Below are 22077 nucleotides of genomic sequence, written 5' to 3'. Positions count from 1 at the left end.
TGGTTTGGAGGCCCTGTAAATCCACTAGGATCTCCACAGGAGCCCAGCTCGCAGCGGCTACCTGGGGGACATACTGAATCAGTGCATACCCCAGCTGTCTTGGCCATCCACCCCTGCTGGCAAGTGCAACCCCAGATGTCCTGGCCCTGTAGCATTAGAAAGCCTGCTGCAATCTTCCTCCCAGGCAACCAGCATCTGCCCCAGCTTCAGGTCTTACAGCTAAGCTTTCTCTGTCATTCTGCCTTTGTGCATTACTATATCAAACTCAAGAATTTCCTTTCTATTCTGCCTGTGTCATTACATTTTGTATGAAGAATACTGTCTAAAAACATTGTGAGGTCTTACGTAAACCAGTAAGATATGGCAGAGTGTGGCCATACGCTTCAACCTCCATAGATTCAATGATGTTAGATAAAATTCCTGCACTCTGGAGTGTCTTACTTCTATGGGAGAATGGTTCCATTTGAAAATTAAAACCCCAGTTTATGGAAGAGAAATCCAGATTCTGTTGCTTCTCAAGCTTTCAAACTGTGGTGATGGCAGAGGCACCACTGCATGGATGAATCAGAATGAGCCTGGCTTTTGTGTTTGACCTGATACCCTAGTAAACTGGGTTAGGGCTCTTTGCTGATACACTGGTCTGATTTGTAATGCCAAAGCTCCTGCCTGTGCTAGCCAATGCGGAATAAAAAGGTGAGGAAACAAAAGCAAAATCTAAAGAGTGCTAGGCATGAACCACACAGAGGTATGGAAGGATGAGATTTGTATCGGCAAATGTGGATCTCACTGTACATACACAAACTGATGAAACAATATTTCCATTAATAATAATCCAAATGTGCAGCTAGTCACGTGAGAAAAATGTGGTTTGAGAATGTTTTACAGTTTGATTTAAGGAGCTTTACTTTGTATATTTTGTCATGTGATGTTGTCAGTTGTGTTTTAATGGTTATAAAGCTTTAATTTTTTGAATTTCAACATCTATTGTCATTAAATAATTATTGTCTGGCTCTCACCATAATTTCCCACAATCATGAACATTTAATTAGATAAACACTGAAAAAATGCTTAACACACATGATTTGGTGCAACTGTAAAAATGTAAGTCGAAAAAATAGGCTTAAAAATAAACATCAAAATACATCTGTCAAAATTATAAAAAAACTCAAACTCCAATCCTGCCAAGCCCAGCCATAAAGCATTGAGCCAGGCCTTCAGCCTCCAAGTAGTTACATGGGCCCTGTGGAACCGAAGGAAAAGAACCAGTGCATTAACGACTCTTTTCCTTCTAGCATGTTGGATGTGACTGCATAGTCACAGGGGACATACACATAAGTGCTTGATGGCTTCTCTCCACTTGAGTGAGTTTGTTTGGAGGCCTAAGGGTATTTTATTAGCTGCGCAACTCTAACACCCTCTAGTTGGCCTCTGCGTTGGGAAAGCATGGCTCGTCTCCCAGCATTCCAAAAGCATCAGACCAGAAAAATGGTATGTCCCAGACTGCTGCTTCAATACTGACATTCCATGGAATGCTCCGCTTTCCAAATGGCCTCTACACATTCCCGTGGGGTATTAAGTGGTCACAAGTTTCTCCATTATTGCTGTCCTTAACCTGGGGGAAGAAATAATGTCCCTTAGACGATGCTATTCTCTGTTTGGAGCAGTGCTCGAGTCTTAGCAGAGAAGTGCCGGAATGGTACTGGTGTTCCATTCCTCAGTGCTGGAGGTACCGGAATGCTGATCCCAAAGAAGTGCTGGAATGGCATTCTGGCATAACTTGGGCCCTGGCTTGGCTGCAGGACTAAGGTTACTGGGACATTATGTTATCAGAGCAGAATTAGGAGTAACATCGCTTGGGCATTGGAACTTCAGGCTGTGCTGACTGGGGCTGCTCTTTGGAGCAGGTCCAGTGTGTAGACAGAGCCTAGCAGGCAGTAGGCATTACTGGAATACTGATATAATAACAACAGCAATACTTCAGCTGGTTTTACTGCATTTGCTTGGCATGAGGAGCAAGATTTTGAGCATTGGCACTTTCTGGTGGCTTGGAGGAAAAAACTGGGGCATCAATTTTAAGCCCTGAGTGTGGCTCCCATGCACCCACTAGTGCCAGGGCTGTACAATGACTGTGTAACCCAATGCAGGGACCATGCTGTACTAAACAATGGTTCACACAAAGCCTTAGGGAATATTGCAGAGGCCAACAGTATTATCCACTGTGCCAGGAAATCTTTACCTTCCATCAGACGGACCATGACGATGGGCTCCTTTATAAAAATAATAAAAAAGAAGCTAGAGAGCCACCTGGACAACTGCCAGGGAAGTATGGAAAGACTTGGGTTAATTTTATCAGCTGAAGGATGAGGCGGCTAGGCCATGATTTTCAAGAGTGCAGCACACTGGGCGCTGAGGTCTTGAAAATCTGGCCAGGAGCGTCCCCTTGGGAGCGGCTAGGTGCTGAGCACTTTGGGCTCCCTGTCCTGTTTTAGGGGCAGAGCTCTTTTGAAAACCTGGCCTGCACCATGACTCTTGAGCCCTTTTGACAATGATACCTTGCTGGACAGGAACCCCTGGAATCTTGATTCATCCCAGCTCCTTTGTGCTCACTTTGTACCTCTCTTTCTCTGCTCTCTGTCTAGAACCCAGGCCAGCCTGCTCCCAGTGGGCACCCTGTACTGGAGGAGGCAGCCTGAGGGAAAAACTCAGCTTCTCCATTCCCAGCCTGGCTCTTCGCTGCAGGGAACAATGCTGTGTGGGGTGCTGGCTGTGCGATGGGCACAGCTACTGCCATGCTGGCTTGTCTCCACGGGAGTGAGGAGCCGGAAGAGCACTGGCTGTGGGGGAGCTCACAGCTACAACTGGGTTCCATGTCACACCCTGCCTGAGAGGGGACAGTAGTCTTTTTTGGTAGAAACTGAAGCTAATTCCTGCCTCTGCCAGCCAGTGACTCTGTGTGTGCAGGGCTGGAGCTGTAACAAATCCAGCTCATCACAAGTGCACACCAGCCCCCCAGCTCTCTTCAGCTGTTGCTGGACGTAATGACTGATGGGTGCTGGCTCTTTTATGCAAGGGAAGTTTTCATCTGCTAGGCCCTCCACACCCTTGGCCAAAGATAAGTCCTGGCCTGTTACAAAACACCACCCCTCCCCTAAGCCCCACTCCTGACATGGGGCTTCGCCACCCTCCCGGGTCTTACCAGAGCCCCCAGTACTCCCCAGTGCCCCTGGGTGGTGACTGAGCAATTGACTACAACCAGACACCGCGTGTGTGTGTGTGTGTGTGTGTGTGTGTGTGTGTGTGTGTGTGTGTGTGTGTGAGAGAGAGAGAGAGAGAGAGAGAGAGAGAGAGAGAGAGAAGCATGCAGCACTGACCATGGGTTCTGTGGATAGATTATACCAGCACCAAATGCACACTGGAAAAAAGAACTCTGCCTTGGTGCTATTCACAGTCCAACCCAGACATGATGTACAGTCCAAGGGAAGTGGCCTACAAGTACTGGCCATGTGGCACTTTTATCTGCAGCCTGTCTCTGACTTGCTTGGCTCTGAGAAGCCTCACGAAACACTGCACCATTCCCCATGGATTGTATGCACAACATGAAGGCCACTGGCCCAAGGCAGGCACAGATAGCAAGTGGGCTACAGTGGCACATACAAGGAAAAACCCCAACTGCTGGAACCACTGTTGGCAATTAAAACTTTAATACACAAACCACACATCAGTGACCATAGCTAGCCAGGGCTGGCTTCTCTAAGTATTTAGTTGTCGGATGCAAACAACCATCCAATGAGATTTTCCAAAGCACCCAAGCAGGGCTGGTGCCTAATTCCAATCGATTTCAATGGGAGTTAGGCACCAAACCCACTCAGGTGCTTTGGAAAATCCCCCTAGGCACCTATTGGCATCATCAGGCTCCTAACTCCCTAACTCTGACCTTCAGTGTCTCTCAAAGGAGCATCCTGGCCCCACGCATGCCACTAACAGCCACAAATCTGTTGCCTCTGTGCTCAACTCCTCTGACCCAGGGGATTTCTCTCACTCTCCAACTCCAGGTATGGTTTCTTTGCCCAACCCCGTCACCCTTGCACCTGGCCACTCCCGTGAGGACTCCTTCCCTTTATGTACAAGGCTTCCTTCGTCCTCTCCTCATCACGTCCACACACACACATTATTAAGTCCTCAACCCCCTCTTTCCAGTGCTGTTCCCCACATCAGCCCTATTTTCTACAGGTCTGGTGACACGGAGCAGCCCAGCCCCGAATAATCCCAGCTGGAATTCCCAGCCCACTCTGTGCAAACAAGGACAAGGGACGGTGCACTGGAGGATCGGGTTCTGCAGCTTTATGGATGTTTGTCTGCTCCGAAGTATTGTATATAGGATTCATGACTAGCTAAGATTGGGAACCCCTAGCACACAATAGTATGTGCTTGGGCACAGAGTAGCCCCATTGAAGTCAATGTGGTTACTCACATGAGTAACTCCACACCCATGTGAGTGAGGAGTTCACAGCCTTCCCTGCCTGTGGACAGGACAGAAATGACCTGTCTGAACAAAAGGCCCTGGCACTGTTTGCTGATTGCAAACGTGAGCCATCCAGGAAGTCTTGTGTTTTCATCCACTGGCTCACGCCTGCTCTGTGAGGCTGAGACAGGCCTGGGGGTCTGCAGGGGAAATGGGCTCAGGGGCCCGTGCTGGGCCTTTGCACAGCTCTGGAGGGGAGGCAGGTGTGGGACACCATTGTGTCTGCATGTACATCTGACAACAGGGGATGTGGAGTCAGCAAACTCTGCTGTGCCACCAGGATTCTCACAGGACTTGAGCAAATGCAGGTGTGGGACTACATGTCACATGTGGGATAACGTATGGGGATGTGGGCTCGGAGTTCACCCAGCAGCTCAGACAGCTCAACAGCGCCTAGGCTCAGGGCATGAACATGTCCATGCATGTGTCACATGGCAGGCTCCGAGTCCTGCGGTCATCAGGCAGTGCAAGGATGCCTTAGGTCCAGGTGCCGTGCTTCATCTGCCCATACTGTAGACAATGGTGCCAGGGCCTGTTTCAGATGGCGTCAGGGTGCCCAGGCTTGAAGTGCTGGGCTGGACTCAGAGAACTATGCCATCACTACACTGTTTGTAGGCTCTGAGTGCACAGCCATGCTGTGTAACTGTCACCTCCCTGAGCCTCAGTTTCCCTTGAGGGACAATGTACTAACCTTTGAGATCGATGGCTGAACAGTGCAATAGAAGAGCTTGGTAGTTTCATTAAAAAAAGGATACTTCCTTCTTTGCTCTTCTCTTGAACGCTCTCCATGCCGGGCAGGGCAGATGCAACACGTCGGAACAGCTGGCGTAGGTCGGGGGGTAAGAGAGAGAAGGAATCTGTCACTGAAGTTCAGGGTTTGTATCCATAGCCATCACTTTTCATTCTGTATTTGACACAACTGAGAACAGCAAAACTCATTATGTGCAATGTTGGTGAAGCTAAGTTGGGGGCTAAGACATGTGTCACTTCCACTCTGGTGTGACCAGGTCAATGTGTAAGGTCTTGATCATGGTAGAAAACTCAAACTGGTGTAACTAAATGGATTTAAAAATCACTTTATACCGATTTAACTTAATCCAGGAAATAAACGGATTAAACTAACCCTGTATAAACATGATTTACACTGGTTTAAGTGCAGCTACATAATGGATTTTCATCAGTGTAACTAAATCAGTTTAGTAATGCAAGCAGGGTCTGAATGAGTTCTCCCTGACACTAGCCAGGAGGGGGACAGACTTCAGGAGAAAACTGTATTTACATGAACACATCTACTCTGCCAAGATGTCCAGCAGATAGAGTGGTGTTGTTCAAAGTGATCAACTTTGGCTGGTGTTGGGTTGCAAATCACTTTCGCACTGAATGCAGGGGCAGTGAAAGGTTGTTATTAGTGTTGTTGTCTTTATTGTCTGAGTAAAGAGGATTAGAACTGTGCTTAACTGTCCCAAATGAGGGGGTCATCCCCATCTGAAAGGACCTCGTTCAGCCAGGGGCTCGAATGCCACACCCCTGTGAAAGTAAGAGGAGTGGGGACAGGTGTCCTAGCCAGGAGGTGTGCCTTTTCCATAAGGGTCCCTGGGCTGATTTAACCTGTTCCTCCCACTGTTCAAAGATAGAACTAAATAGGCTCTATTAGGAGCCATTGTTATTTTAGGTTTCAGAGTAGCAGCCGTGTTAGTCTGTATTCGCAAAAAGAAAAGGAGTACTTGTGGCACCTTAGAGACTAACAAATTTATTAGAGCATAAGCTTTCGTGAGCTACAGCTCACTTCATCGGATGCATTTGGTGGAAAAAACAGAGGAGAGATTTATATACACACACAGAGAACATGAAACAATGGGTTTATCATACACACTGTAAGGAGAGTGATCACTTAAGATAAGCCATCACCCACAGCAGGGGGGGGAAAGGAGGAAAACCTTCCATGGTGACAAGCAGGTAGGCTAATTCCAGCAGCTAACAAGAATATCAGAGGAACAGTGGGGGGTGGGGTGGGGGGGAGAAATACCATGGGGAAATAGTTTTACTTTGTGTAATGACTCATCCATTCCCAGTCTCTATTCAAGCCTAAGTTAATTGTATCCAGTTTGCAAATTAATTCCAATTCAGCAGTCTCTCGTTGGAGTCTGTTTTTGAAGCTTTTTTGTTGAAGTACAGCCACTCTTAGGTCTGTGATCGAGTGACCAGAGAGATTGAAGTGTTCTCCAACTGGTTTTTGAATGTTATAATTCTTGACGTCTGATTTGTGTCCATTCATTCTTTTACGTAGAGACTGTCCAGTTTGGCCAATGTACATGGCAGAGGGGCATTGCTGGCACATGATGGCATATATCACATTGGTAGATGCGCAGGTGAACGAGCCTCTGATAGTGTGGCTGATGTGATTAGGCCCTATGATGGTATCCATATGATGATATGTCCACATATCTATTCAGGGGATACCATCATAGGGCCTAATCACATCAGCCACACTATCAGAGGCTCCTTCACCTGCGCATCTACCAATGTGATATATGCCATCATGTGCCAGCAATGCCCCTCTGCCATGTACATTGGCCAAACTGGACAGTCTCTACGTAAAAGAATGAATGGACACAAATCAGACGTCAAGAATTATAACATTCAAAAACCAGTTGGAGAACACTTCAATCTCTCTGGTCACTCGATCACAGACCTAAGAGTGGCTGTACTTCAACAAAAAAGCTTCAAAAACAGACTCCAACGAGAGACTGCTGAATTGGAATTAATTTGCAAACTGGATACAATTAACTTAGGCTTGAATAGAGACTGGGAATGGATGAGTCATTACACAAAGTAAAACTATTTCCCCATGGTATTTCTCCCCCCCACCCCACCGTTCCTCTGATATTCTTGTTAACTGCTGGAATTAGCCTACCTGCTTGTCACCATGGAAGGTTTTCCTCCTTTCCCCCCCCTGCTGTGGGTGATGGCTTATCTTAAGTGATCACTCTCCTTACAGTGTGTATGATAAACCCATTGTTTCATGTTCTCTGTGTGTGTGTATATAAATCTCTCCTCTGTTTTTTCCACCAAATGCATCCGATGAAGTGAGCTGTAGCTCACGAAAGCTTATGCTCTAATAAATTTGTTAGTCTCTAAGGTGCCACAAGTACTCCTTTTCTTATTGTTATTTTAAGTGCTTAATTGGGAGCTGAAATCACTTGCGGTGGGACAGCAGTTCTGTGCAGCCTGCTAAAAGCTGAAAATCACTAAGAGACTGACCAGCAGAGGGGAAGGTGGCAGCAGAAGGTAACTGACAGTTGGCTGGCAGAAGTGGAATGAGCGGCTGGTGAGGTGGCCAGCAAGAGTAAGTGCTCAGATGGTGGAGAAAGCAAGGTTCCTTCTTCCCTGGGTGGGAGGTGAACTCACACAGATGTACCTCTGAACCCTGAGTCCTCACTAACCAAGGACAACCGCTGTGAGTGGGTCATGGTGAGGGAGCAGAGGGGGGCACAGCAAAGGAACTTTTTTTTCAGAACTCAGGAACACGAGGCAGAAGACTCTGCCCCATGCACTCCGGGGTGGGTGTCCTGCACACAGTTTTATGATTTTGAATCCTGCTTGTGGCATTTTCCCTAATTAATGTTGGGTGAATTCCACTCTGGTTTGTCTGTGAAAGTGTTAAGATGTTTTCTTTGGCAAGAGAAAAGAGAGTTACTTGGAAATGATGCAAGGAACATGTCTGATTTAAACAGAGAGAAGCAATTTACTCACATGACTGGATGACTTGCCCAAAGCTCTAAGAAGGTTAATTTAAGTTTGACATGTGCTGAGCAATCCTTCATTTCCTTCCACTAGAATCAAAGATCACCTTTGATTTTGTCACCTGTTTCCTGGCTGGATGTTGAGAGACATGGCACCAGCAGAGGAAGTAGCTAGACATCTAGGGCAGATTCCCAGCTGGTATAAACTGGCATCCCTTCATTTAAACTACAGTGATTTCCACTAGGTGGGGAGCTGGCCCTTCAAAGTTATCATTTGCACCTTCAGTTTACTGCGCCAAATAAGACTGTTTCTGAAAACCACTCCCCTGTATGTCTATTGCCTCCAGTCTGCGATATTGCATATTAGCATATTGTGTTAGTAAAGTGCTCTCAGAGCTATCAGTCATAAACTTCTTCCATGGAAGCTATTAGCATACATGGAGCCTTCCTTTCTGTAGTGTGGTGCAATGTGTGCTCATATTGCATTACTCTGTAAAGTAAATAACCTCAGCCAGGGAACAGCCATCCCCATCTGTAGTAAACATGCAATCTGAGATACTGCATGCGTTATGTGAAAAATCGTATTTTCTTCTTCTCAAATAATTTCTAAACATTTACATTAGATGATTAATTACAGGAGCACTGCTCATGTATCGCAAGTATGAGGCACTTTTATATCACATCTCATTCAGCAGAAGGAATGAGGTGATTTCTATCTGGAGGCCAGGACAAATATCTGTTAGAATTGACTGTTATTATCATTGTAGTTTAGTGAATCTACATCTGCTTTGCTGCTGCAGCTGTAGAGCAAAAGACAATGGCTAGTATTTAGATTTATCTCGAAGCTAATGCTGTGCTCAGGTGTCCTGTCCATTACACTTTTCAAATCCTACATTCATGGATCTAAACCAAGTCCTGGCTGTACAGTGACCTGGGACTTCTTTCCCTGAGATGCAAAAGGGAATACACATCCCTGTTTATTCATTTGTTCTAGTGAGATATTTACCTTTTGGTCATTATTATTGGTTATTTATATGGTAGTAGCCCTCAGGGCCCCAGTGCAGTCACCACAACAACAGGTAACAAACAATTATCAACAGGTTTTAACAGAGTGAAAAGACAGCTCGCACTGCAAAGATAGCACTGAGCAGTGATCTCACCTCCAGAGCTGTTGCAGCAGCTAACATGAAAGGGCCTCCCTGTTGTAATGGATTCAGTTTAATTAAATCTAGCAATCTGTTTCTGAGTCAAAGTTTTTCTTCGTCTACAACTGCCCAGCTGGCATGGAAGCTGCCCACGCAATCCTTCCTATTAGAGCCACACCTGCCTAACTCTATTCAGAGTTCAGTGTTGAGTTGTGCAGACCACGTCAGAGAAAGAGGCATGTATGCTGTCATGCTCAGAATGATATTGCAATGGGAAGCATCCTACTTGGGGCCTCACATGTGTGATCCCAGTTTTTATATGTGCAAAAAGCACATCATGTCTTGCAAATCTATCCCTCCAGAGGGCACCAGGAGGAATCTAAGAGTGCTCTACATAGAAATGAACAACGGATGGAGGGGAAGGTGGCAGAGCTTTCTGCTTCTATAGCCAGTAAAGATACAATATTGCATCCTTATGATCTTGCTACAATTCTGGCTGGAGCAGGTCTTCCCTTACCTGTTTTACATTGTAGCCTGTCTTTGCACTGGTCTCGATAAACATGACACTCAGTTCTTTGGCTCTCTGTTCTCCCTCTTCAATTGTTATCTGCCTGAGGACACACAGGAGAGAAGGGAAAACCGTAACTGTTCTAACTTTGCTGGGAAGGACTGGGGAAGGGCCTAGCTTAAAAGTCTGGAGGGAGAAAGGGGAAGAGAATTGCAGTTGTCTATGGTCTTGAACACAGGCCTGTTTCCTCGCACCTCAGAGCGCAGATGGTTGAGGTCTTGTGCCTACAAAGCCACAAGAGCCCACAAATAGATGCCATCAATTGTGCCTCTGTGACATGGGCTGCCTGGCAGACAAAGTTCAGGCAAGGGAGGGTTTCAGTACCTAAATCCTTTGTGACTCAGCAAACAGAACGAGGGGGAGCTGAAGAGCGCATAGGAGTGTTTGAACCCCAGGGAGGGGGAGCCAAGCCCGGTCTGATCACACTTTAAAAAGATGCTCAATCTGCTGAGAGTGGGAGCCTCATTTCGGCATCCTCAAGCAGGCAGGACATATTTTGTGGGTGGAGCTTGGAAGAGTCGAACCAGTCGAATCAATGTTCCCCTCCTGCATTCGGCCCCAGGTGTGTGGGTGAGGACAGCATGAGATGGGAAAATCATTTGAACCCCTTTCCTGGCTGGACTCTCAGTTTCTATTCTGTGCCCATCAAAGCAGCACTGTCCTGTGAGCTTGGCTTCTGGGCTGCAGCAGGAACCTTCTTTACATGCCCTGGGCATGTTGATCATTAAGGACATACCAGGCATGGGGCAGCACTGGAGGGTTAATGAATACATTGCCGACCTTTCTCTGTGCTGGCACAGGGTATGAGGTTCGATTGGCACTAAACAGTATTCTCCTCTTCTTGGATTCTAGCAAAGTGCCTAGTGCAGAGGGTCCCAGCGTGGGCGTGAGTGAATGCAGACAATGAATCCCTCTGCCAGTACAGGCTGGCTTCTCTAGATCAGTTTTCTGATCAAATGGTGGAAAAAGTAGATTCTCCAGCTGCCCCTGCAGTCACCAGATCTGAGCTGTCCCACACAGGATGTCTACACTGCACTTAGACATCTGCGGCTGGCCCAGGCCACTGGACTTGGGCCACAGGCACTGACTTCTACTGGCATGAATGGGTGCTCGACCTCCCTCTGCCCCAGCCCCACCCTGACTCCACCCCTGCCCCACCCCCTCCTACTCCCATTCCAACCTCTTCCCCAGAGTCCCCACCCCAACTCTGACCCCATTCCAACCCCTTCCCCAAATCTCCGCCTCGGCCCCGCCTCCTCCTCTGAGCGTGCCACGTACCGTTCCTCCCTCCTTCCTCCCTCCCTCCAGGAGCTTGCTACAGCTGTTTGGTGGCAGCAAGCGCTAGGAGGTAGGTGGAGGAGCGGGGATGCAGCATGTTCAGGGAAGGAGGAGGAGGTGCAGGGCAGGGAGCTTGGCTGCCGGTGGGTGCAGAGCACCAACTAATTTTTCCCTGTGGGTGCTCCAGCCCCGGACACCCATGGAATCAGCGCCTATGCACAGGGCTGTTTCATTGTGGTGTAGACAGGCTGGCACTGCAGCCCGAGCTCTGGGACCCTCCCACTGCACAGGGTCCTAGAGCCTGGGCACCAGCACTGCAGTTAAACAGCCACTTAGCCAGAGCTCCATCAGCTCGAGTCCGGGGGCACGGACCAGTCATGGGTGTCTAAGTGCAATGTAGACATAACCTAGATCAGTCTGTCTTCATAGGGCAGTCAGCCGTCTGATGCCAGTCAAATCCATTCTTCTGACTTACTGACATCCACATTCCCTGCCTCCTCAGCGGCTTTCTGGAGGCCTGAAGGAACAACCGGCGCCTCAGACCTCTCCTTGGAGAAGTGGGAGAACAGTGGAAACTGGAAGTCCTGCAAAGCTTAGCTTGATGCAGCCCTTCTTCCGTCTCCTCTCACCGCAGACAGGCCCTGGGCATGCCCACTGCTAGGCTGCAAGAATGCATCGATGGAGGAGAGACAGTGCATGTGCAGGCCCAACGGACATAGCTACCGAAGTTCTCCATCAGCAGCGGAGGGACTCAGACACACCTGCAGCGGAGCACCCCCAGGGACACACTTCTCTAAGATGAATGCCAAATTCCTCAGCAGTGGCGACAGAGGGGGGAATTGGAGGCTCTTCTAGCTGTTAATGGGTTGAAGGCTGGCTGCTGTTTGGTCCCTTTCCCTGCCCTCTACCTGCAGCTCCTTTTGCCCACAGATTGCTGGATAGCTGCCTGGAGCCACTTGGTCTGATGTTTCCCGGTGTCTTGGAGGGCCACAAGGAGAGTGGGGGCCCTCCCCCACCTCCCAGCAGTATGAGTGTGATTCTGACAACTCAGCTTTCTTCAGCGGAAACCAGGAACTCCACCTCCCTCTGCCTGCCCAGATCTCTACTATCACACCCCCCTACCATCTCCAGAGCACAGGCTCCCTTCCTGTCTCTCTACTTTATCCACCCCCTGCACCCTCTTGCTCACTCTGTCTATTCCGCCCCAGAATCTGGAATACTCCATCTCTCCATCCCCAGAGCGACAGTTCTCCCCTGCAGTACCCATTCTTTGCTACCAGATTGCTCTTGCTGCCCTCTAGCACACTCACCTTCTCCGTTCAATCGGCGTGGCACTGATGCTGAAGGGATGCTATCCTTGCAATCTGTGCTCCAGGATGGGAAGAGGCTGTGGCTCTATTCCACTCCTGCAGGAGGCTGGGTCCCCAGCTCTCTAGCTCCCAGAGAGCTGTTTCACAGGGTGTCTTGAAATTCAAAGCCCTTATTTCCCTACCACTGAATTCCAACTGTTCTGTTCACCAGGATGCTGGAGGGAGCTCCTATTAGACATCTACCTAGAAGTACTGCATTTCTTGCAAAGAGTTTATCTTTTTGTTCCATTTTGTCCCCCTCCCCTCCCATTTACTCTGGTGAATTTCAGTGGAATTCCATTTCCTCCTGGAATTTTTTTGTCAGCAGCTTTTAAAATGTTGGCAGTGTGACCAAGTTGATAGTGCACTGGACTGGGCCGCAGGAGACCTGGGATTCTAGTCCCAGCTCTGCCCCGGCCTATGGGCTAAGTTACTTTGGCCCATAGCTTCAAAGGATGCTCTATTTCTCACTAAAATCAATGTGTGTTGGGTGCCCAAATACCTCTGAGGACCAAGGCCTTTGGCTCTGTAGAATAAGGAGAATGAGGCTTACCTCTTGGGAGAGCACTTTGAGCTGTCTGGATAAGGGCTAGGCATTATTAGTCAGCAGCCACAACCAGAAATGCCCACTTCTTCCCAGCCTGTCTTCAACAGCTCATATTTTGGTCCAGGCTGATTGGGACCTGTGGGCCAGGATCCCCCAGCTAGGGTGACCAGACAGCGAGTGGGGGGTAATAGGAGCCTATATAATACAAAGCCCCAAATATCGAGATGTCCCTATAAAATCGGGATATCTGGTCACCCTACCCCAGCTGCGTGCCTGCTCTCAGCATGTCCCTGAGCTAAACCAATCAGGGGCTGCTGCACCTACTGCAGTCAGGCTCAGGACCCCTATAAAAGGCAAGACAGGCTGCTGGGAGGGAGACAGGATCCTGTAGACTAGCAGCCATGGCCAGGAGCTTTGCACAGAAACTGATCTGCTTATGGAAGGAGCTGTCAGCAGGGGGTTACTCCAGTAACACTTGTCATGGATCTGTAAAACATTTCCCATCAGCTTCCCCCCCTGCCCAATTGCACTCCTTGCCCCTGGTCAGGTAAGGGGGAAGATCCTGAGGTGGGAGGTGGCTGGGCTCTGGTTGGAGAGAATCCCCGGGAATGGTGGAACTGTGCACAGCGCCGCTGTGACTGCTGGATGTTCCAGCTGGGGCAGGTCTGCATGGGACTTCTGGGGGAGCAGTCACAGTTGGGCACAGAACCAGTGCAGAGGGACCCCAATGAGAGACACTAACTGAGTCTGGCTTGGGAACCCTCAAAGGCTTATTTGCTGGGACAGAGAGTGGCCTGGAGCAGACACTCCTGGCAATAGCCCTGCAGAGCCCTGGCTCTCTACTTGGCTGCTATTGTTCACTTAGTCTCTGTCCCTAGTGTGTGTGTGCGGCCTTCCCCTTTCCTGACAGCCCCAGTACAAAGCTCTCCCTGAGCCATGTGTCTCAGTGATTACTGGGACCCAACAGGGCTAGTGCAGCAGGGCCTTGCTGCTGCAATATCTCCAGTCATTGCCTCTAAGACATGGTACGCTGGGCACGCTACTGGCACCCAGTGCTTGGGGTACCAAGTAACCCCAGTAATGACACTTGATCAGACAATCTGACACTCACAGTATTTCAGTGCCCTTCCCAAGGCAAAATGTAAAACTCAATATGCTACCATTGAGTTACCATGGGGCACAGCAGGAAAAAGGGGGTTGCGGCTGTGGCAGCGATTTGAACATGGCCGGTCTTCCAACTGGTCTCCCAATGGTACGTCAGTGCTTATCAGGTGTGACATCTGAGAATCTGCTCTAGAACTGTGGGGCTGTAAGGATAACGCCGTTCTCTTCCCTACCCGGTTCCCACCCTCCCGGCCCCTCCTTTACCTCTTGTCTGCGAGGTCCGTCTTGTTGCCCACTAGCATAATGATGACATCACTTCCCCTTTCTGTCCTGACATCATCAATCCATTTGGATGTCTGCTGGAAGGAGTTGAGATCTGTGAGTGAGGAGACAGAACAGTGCAGGTGGTTGTGAGAAAGAGAATGATTTTTGCCAATTGTGTGATCTGCTGCGGTAACTCAGTGACTTCTGTCAAGTTAATCCAGTTTTTACACTGGTGTCACTGAGAAGAGAATTGGATTCTGGGTCACTTTGGACAAGTCAGGTAATATCCCTGGTGTCTCAGTTTATCTCAGGGTCTGTCATAAATATAAAGGGAAGGGTAATCACCTTTCGGTATACAGTGCTATAAAATCCCTCCTGGCCAGAGGCAACATCCTGTTACCTGTAAAGGGTTAAGAAGCTCAGCTAACCTGGCTGGCACCTGACCCAAAGGACCAATAAGGGGACAAGATACTTTCAAATCTTGGGGTGAGGGAGGGGGAGAAAGGCTTTTGTTTTGTGCTCTTTGTTTACGTGGTTGTTCTCTCTTGGGATTGAGAGAGGCCAGACAGAAATCCATCTTCTCCAACCCATCCTAATCCAAGTCTCCAATATTGCAACCAGTATAGGTAAGCCAGGCAAGGCGGATTAGTTTATCTTTTGTTTTATGTGAATTTTCCCTGTGTTAAGAGGGAGGTTTATTCCTGTTTTCTGTAACTTTAAGGTTTGCCCAGAGGGGGATCCTCTGTGTTTTGAATCTGAATACCCTGTAAAGTATTTTCCATCCTGATTTTACAGAGATGATTTTTACCTTTCTTTTTTTTAATAAAACCCTTCTTTTAAGAACCTGACTGATTTTTCCAGGAGCTCTGTTCCAAGATCCAGGGGTTTGGGTCTTTGATGATTTTGTAACCAATTGGTTAGGATATTATTCTCAAACTTCCCCAGGAAAGGGGGTGTGTAGGGCTTCGGGGGATATTTTGGTGGAAGACATCTCCAAGTGGTCTCTTCCCCTATTCTTTGTTTAAAACGCTTGGTGGTGGCAGCATACTGTTCAAGGACAAGGCAAAGTTTGTACCTTGGGGAAGTTTTTAACCTAAGCTGGTAAGAATAAGCTTAGGGGCTCTTTCATGCGGGTCCCCACATCTGTACCCTAGAATTCACAGTGGGGAAGGAATCCTGACAGGGTCTGATCACACTTGACAAGGATGTTGTGAGATTTAAAAATGTAAATTTTATACTGCACCTTGCGGTGTTTACAGAAAGGCACTAAGTGCAAAGCATTCGTAACAGTGTCATTAAGTATTGTTTGCAATGGTGTTGTAGCTGTCTTGGTCCCAGGATATTAGAGACAAGGTGGGTGAGGTTCAGTAAAAGAGATTACCTCACTCACCTTATCTCATTACGTATTGTCCTTTATGTTACACTACAGGCAAGCAAGGAGCTGTACAGTGCCTCATGGGCTGGGACATGAAGGGAGAAGGAAAGAAATCAGGGAAAAGAGAACACCAAGTGAGTGGCTTGTGCAACAGGAAAGATGGTGCTTGCAGGGACAGAGCCAGTTAAGCGTCTGGGTGAGCCCTTCCAGAGGAAATATTGGAGAAGGGCAGAAGAGATGAACAGAAAGATAATTAGACTGGGGAGTCGTCAACGGAGAGGTGCCTGACAAACCCATGGGAGCATGAAAGATCAGCAGGGGCTAAAGTAAGGAGGAGCATTCACATTGCCCCCTTCTCCTTGGCTAGTGCAAGGGGAGATCCCTTCCTGGTCCAACCCACGTTACCCTCTAAAGGGCACTAAAGGGAGACCATAGAGGGGGAGAGGGGCAGAGCTTGGGGGGCACATAGGAAGAGCTGCATAGTTGAAATCCACCAAAGAGAGGCTGACAGAGATGTCGGAAGAGCGAGAGAAGAATTGGAGGTGACGAATCAGTTTGAGGGCATCAGAAAAGTGATGGAGAGTGAGGACAATGGCCCTGGTTCTCCATTGCTCTGTGCAAAGTGTGACATGCTGCCCCCGGCGTGAGTGCATGGGAGCATTTCACACCCAGTTGCACAGGGGGACTGGTCTGCACAAGGGGCAAGATGGGGAGGGGTGAGGGAGTAGCCAAGAGAAGGATATTAACGCATTGGTGGCAGGAGTCTATGGTGGGAAGAGGCTGATGGCAGGAGGCCAAGCGGAGCTGGGGGAAGGGGTCATGTAAGCTGAAACAGATCCTGTGTTCAAGGAGTCTGCAGAAGGAGGAATGGGGCTGAGAGTGGAAACAAAGGCATGTGTGAATGCCAGACAGTCCCTAAAGAGAGAGAGGGTGCAGGAGAAAGGACCTGAGGGGAGGTACGGGGTGGAAGGTCAGACCATGAAGGAAAATGAGGAAAAAGAATCGTCGGTGGTTGCTGTCACTTTTGTCTGTAACTTCCCACCTGCGAACTGAGCTCCACATGTCACTGCCACACTGGCTGCATGCATCACTTCTACCCAACTCCTGCTGGGATAGCACCCGACCCACCCCTTTAATCTACAACAGCTGAGAGGTTCACTCTGCTGAGGATGACATATTCTCTCGTGAACGTAGCTTCACTGGGGACTGTTTCTCCAGCCAGTAACTCAGCTCAATACACAAAGGGCCGGGCCCAGTCTCTGCTCTGGAGCTCTGTGGAGAACCCACCACCCATCAGAGAGAGCATGCAGAGAGGAGGCACAACAACTGAAACAGGGACTTGGGGTGTAGTCCTGTCCTGAGGAGCCTTTTAGCAACACATTGTGAATAAGCAATACATCCCCAGATCATCTCCGTAACCCTGCCATGCTCCTGTTGCAGCCACCTCCCTGCCCCTGTGTCACTTCTCTGTCACTTTGCATTTCCATTTCTGTTAGCAGCAGCCACAACAAAAAACCCACGCCCATGCCACCAATGGGAGCTGAATACAAAGCAGAAAGAAAGGTCAGTGTGCCAAAGGCTGGCCTTGCCTTCGAGCTCCACAGCAGCGGAAAGGCACTGGGTCTCATTTTCAATCTCTGAAGCAGCAGAGCAGCCTGTAATTCTTGTTCAGTATGGAGACTGCCTTCTTGCTGGATAGGACTGACTTGTATGGGCACCTGTCATTGCCAGTGTACACAGACCAGGCCTGGTTCTGAATCTTTGTCTTTGCTTCACAGCTGCTGCATTGGCGAAGAGCTAGCTGAGAATCCTCAGGATAGGGCAATTTGCATAAATATGAATTCATTTACACGTATTTGCATTGCCTGCGTTGCCTGTTTGTCCCACTCACAGCCGCTTCATGTATTCATTCCAGACACTCCAACCTGCATTTATTCCACACCTCCTTTTACCACACCTCCCAACCTGGTCTTTCCAGTCACACACACACTCAAAGTGTGCAAATTCCCAAGATGCAACTCACCCTCAGTTTCTTCTGCACCCACCCAGGTTTACTGCCTGCACCCCCATCCATTGCTCATGCAGCCAGCTGGACCCGCCCAGGCTGTGGGTTTCCACGTTCTTCTAGAATGTTTTTGGGGGTGCAGGACACACTGGGTCACTGAGGAAATCTCCTCCGATGTGCTGCTTTGCCCATGCCTGCTGAATCTGAAAGGTAGGCCTGGCCATTTTTAGGGTGTCATACAGGACTGCCTCTTCAGGAAAGCCTTCTCCTGAGAACCAAGCTGCAGAATCGGCTGGCTTGCCCACCCTAGGAAAGGAACCACCGGGACTAAATTCCTTGTAAGCAAGCAGCTTTGGCTTGTGAAGATGGGAGCTTTGTTCCTCTTCTTCAAGGGAGCCATGTGCTTCCCCTTTCAGATAGTGTCACCCTCTCCTTGGAGAGGCCACAGGGATGAGACTCTAAGAGCAGGTCATCTTAGAACTATAGGGTTAGGAATAATTAATACACACCAGGACCCTGATTCTCCACTGCCATGTATCCTCATTTACACCTGAGCAAACTGGATGCTGAGTGCAATCCATCAGCATGGGAAAGGTCCGACTGGTGCAGCACAGAGGGCAAAGCACTAGCAGATCAGGTCCTATGTGTCACTTCCATCCTGACTGTGGCTCTGCTGAGGCCAATGGAGTTACCCCAGGCATGAATTTGGTTCTCTGTGGCAGCATCCCATCTGATATAACTGTCCCACTGCTTACTGCTGGGATGTTGTGTAGCTGCCCATGTTCCACAAGTCTATGAACACAAAGTACACAAATGTTCTAGGTCCATCAATGGCTATTAGCCAGGATGGGCAGGGATGGTGTCCCTAGCCTCTGTTTGCCAGAAGCTGGGAATGGGTGACAGGGGATGGATCATTCAATGATTACTTGGTCTGTTCATTCCCTCTGGGACACCTGGCATTGGCCACTGTTGGAAGACAGGATACTGGGCTAGATGGACCATTGGTCTGACCCAGTATAGCCGTTCTTATGTTCTTATCTAAAAGTGGCTCTTCTGAGATAGCAAATCTCAAATAGAATTTTACAAAAATAAACACGCAGCTAGCTACGAAGAGTACAAGCAGTCTTCTCACTGACGTCTTGTATGATTCAATCCATGAGCTATATCACATGATCGTCTAGTTCCTCAATGGGAGTCAATCAGCATAGCGCTATTGACTTCAGTGGAGCTGCAGCGATTCACACCGACTGAGGATCTGTCCCACCACTTCTATCCAAGAAATAAATCCTAGACATGTTTGTCCAGCATCTGATGACATGACAGCCAGTGAAATCACCTGCCTTTGGATTGATGCAGAGATTACAAATCAATCACTTCTGAGGCATTCTCTTCCTAGTTATGGCATGGACATTGAGAAAGGTGGACTGTGGCTGGCCAGCCCTACATGCAGTGCCACTCTCCATGAAGATAGGATCTAGCTCCCTGCCTACTGGCCCACCCGTCTGAGCAGTGCACATGGTCCCTTTCCTATGATGTTTCTTCCTTCAGGAGCAAGCATGTGAAGTCCTTTGTAGCTCCTAAGCTCATCTGCACCACTTACACCAGATTGTACCAGTTACAGCTGTGCTTCAGTGCTGCTGCTGACCATGTGAAGCACATCTCAGACCTGCACACGACTGAGCAGAAACAGGCACATGGATGGGGGAAACTCAGGCATCAAAGAATAGTTCATGATTTTGGCAATTAATTGATCTTTAACTATTCATGGTAAATAGGTGCAATGGTCTGTGATGGGATATTAGATGGGGTGGGATCTGAGTTACTACAGAAAATTCTTTCCTGGGTATCTGGCTGATGAATCTTGCCCACATGCTCAGGGTTCAGCTAATCGCCATAGTTGGAGTCAGGAAGGAATTTTCCTCCAGGGCAGATTGGAAGAGGCCCTGGGGGTTTTTCACCTTCCTCTGTAGCATGGGGCACGGGTCACTTGCTGGAGGATTCTCTGCACCTTGAAGTCTTTAAACTGTGATTTGAGGACTTCAATAGCTCAGACATAGGTGAGAGGTTTTTCGCAGGAGTGGGAGGGTGAAATTCTGTGGCCTGCATTGTGCAGGAGGTCAGTCTAGATGATAATAATGGTCCCTCTGACCTTAATGTCTATGAGTCTATGAACAGGGGTAGGGAACGGCTTCCATACGAGGAGAAACTAAAAAGATTAGGGCTGTTCAGCTTAGAAAAGAGACAACTAAGCAGGGATGTGATAGAAGTCTATCAAATGCCAAACAGTGGGGGGAAAGTGAATACAGAAGTGTTATTTACTTTTTCCCACAATACAAAAATCAGGGATCACTAATTAAATTAATTGGAGCAAGAGAAAGTACTTTTTCACTGAACACACAGTCAACCTGTGGAACTCATTGCCATGGAATGTTGTGAAGGCCAAAAGTATAACTGGGTTCAAAAAAGAATTGAAAAAGTTCATGAATGACAGGTCCACCAATGGCTATTAGCCAGGATGCTCAGGGATGTAACCCCATGCATGACTGCCAGAAGCCAGGAGTGGAAGACAGGGTGGATTGCTCCATAATTACCCTGTTCTGTACACTCCTCCTGAAGCTCTGGCATGGGCCATTGTGGGAGATTCATAGATTCTAAGGTCAGAAGGGACCATTATGATCATCTAGTCTGACCTCCTGCACAACGCAGGCTACAGAATTTCACCCACCCACTCCTGTGAAAAACCTCTCACCTATGTCTGAGCTATTGAAGTCCTCAAATCGTGGTTTAAAGACTTCAAGATGCAGAGAATCCTCCAGCAAGTGACCCATACCCCATGCTACAGAGGAAGGTAAAAAACCTCCAGCGCCTCTTCCACTCTGCCCTGGAGGAAAATTCCTTCCCGACCCCAAATATGGCTGTCAGCTAAACCCCAAGCATATCGGCAAGATTCACCTGCCAGATATTACAGAAAATTCTTTCCTAGGTAACTCAGATCCCACCCCATCTAACATCCCATCACAGGCCATTAGAATAGAATATCAGGGTTGGAAGGGACCTCAGGAGATCATCTAGTCCAACCCCCTGCTCAAAGCAGGACCAATCCCCAATTTTTGCCCCAGATCCCTAAATGGCCCCCTCAAGGAATGAACTCACAACCCTGGTTTTAGCAAGCCAATGCTCAAACCACTGAGCTATCCCATTAGGCCTATTTACCATGAATATTTAATTACCAAAATCATGTTATCCCATCATACCATCTCCTCCATAAACTTATTGAGTTTAATCATCCTAGTAGCCCTTCTCTGTACCTGTTCCAGTTTGAATTCATCCTTCTTAGACATGGGAGACCAGAACTGCACACAGTATTCCAGGTGAATACTTGTATAATGGTACTAAAAACTCCTTATCCCTACTGGAAATACCTCTCCTGATGCATCCCAAGACCACAGTAGCTTTTTTCACAGCCATATCACATTGGCGGCTCATAAGCATCCTATGATCAACCAATACTCCAAGGTCCTTCTCCTCCTCTGTTACTTCTAATTGATGCATCCCCAGCTTATAACTAAAATTCTTATTATTAATCCCTAAATGCATAACCTTACACTTCTCATTATTAAATTTCATCCTATTACTATTATTCCAGTTTACAAGGTCATCCAGATCCTCCTGTATGATATCCGGGTCTTTCTCTAAATTGGCAATACCTCCCAGCTTTGTATCATCTGCAAATTTTGTTAGCACACTCCCACTTTTTGTGCTGAGGTCAGTAATAAAAAGATTAAATAAGATTGGACCCCAAACTGATCCTTGAGGAACTCCACTGGTAACCTCCCTCCAGCCTGACAGTTCACCTTACAGTAGGATCCGTTATAGTCTCCTCTTTAACCAATTCCTTATCCACCTTTCTATTTTCATATTGATCCCCATCTTTTCCAATTTAACTAATAATTCCCCATGTGGCATGGTATCAAACGCTTTACTGAAATCTAGGGAAATTAGATCCACTGCATTTCCTTTGTCTAAAAAATCTGTTACTTTCTCAAAGAAGGAGATCAGGTTGGTTTGGCACAATCTACCTTTTGTAAAACCATGTTGTATTTTGTCCCATTTACCATTGACTTCAATGTCCTTAACTACTTTCTCCTTCAAAATTTTTTCAAAGACCTTGCATACT

At 48.0% G+C, this 22077-nt stretch overlaps 1 protein-coding gene across 1 annotated transcript in view; it reads right to left on the bottom strand.

Moving 5' to 3' along the window:
• The window catches only part of RAB6B (RAB6B, member RAS oncogene family), a 117123-nt gene that overhangs the window by 8938 nt on the left and 86108 nt on the right, over nucleotides 1-22077 (bottom strand). The window contains 3 exon segments of the mRNA XM_038417644.2: nucleotides 5278-5344; nucleotides 9928-10021; nucleotides 14521-14632. Coding sequence (XP_038273572.2) covers nucleotides 5278-5344; nucleotides 9928-10021; nucleotides 14521-14632 — 273 coding nt within the window.

This window comes from Dermochelys coriacea, chromosome 9, assembly GCF_009764565.3.
Source record: "Dermochelys coriacea isolate rDerCor1 chromosome 9, rDerCor1.pri.v4, whole genome shotgun sequence".
Classification (NCBI taxonomy): domain Eukaryota; kingdom Metazoa; phylum Chordata; order Testudines; family Dermochelyidae; genus Dermochelys; species Dermochelys coriacea.
Note: the sequence above shows the minus strand (reverse complement) of the source record. Positions and strands in the feature narration are given on the sequence as shown.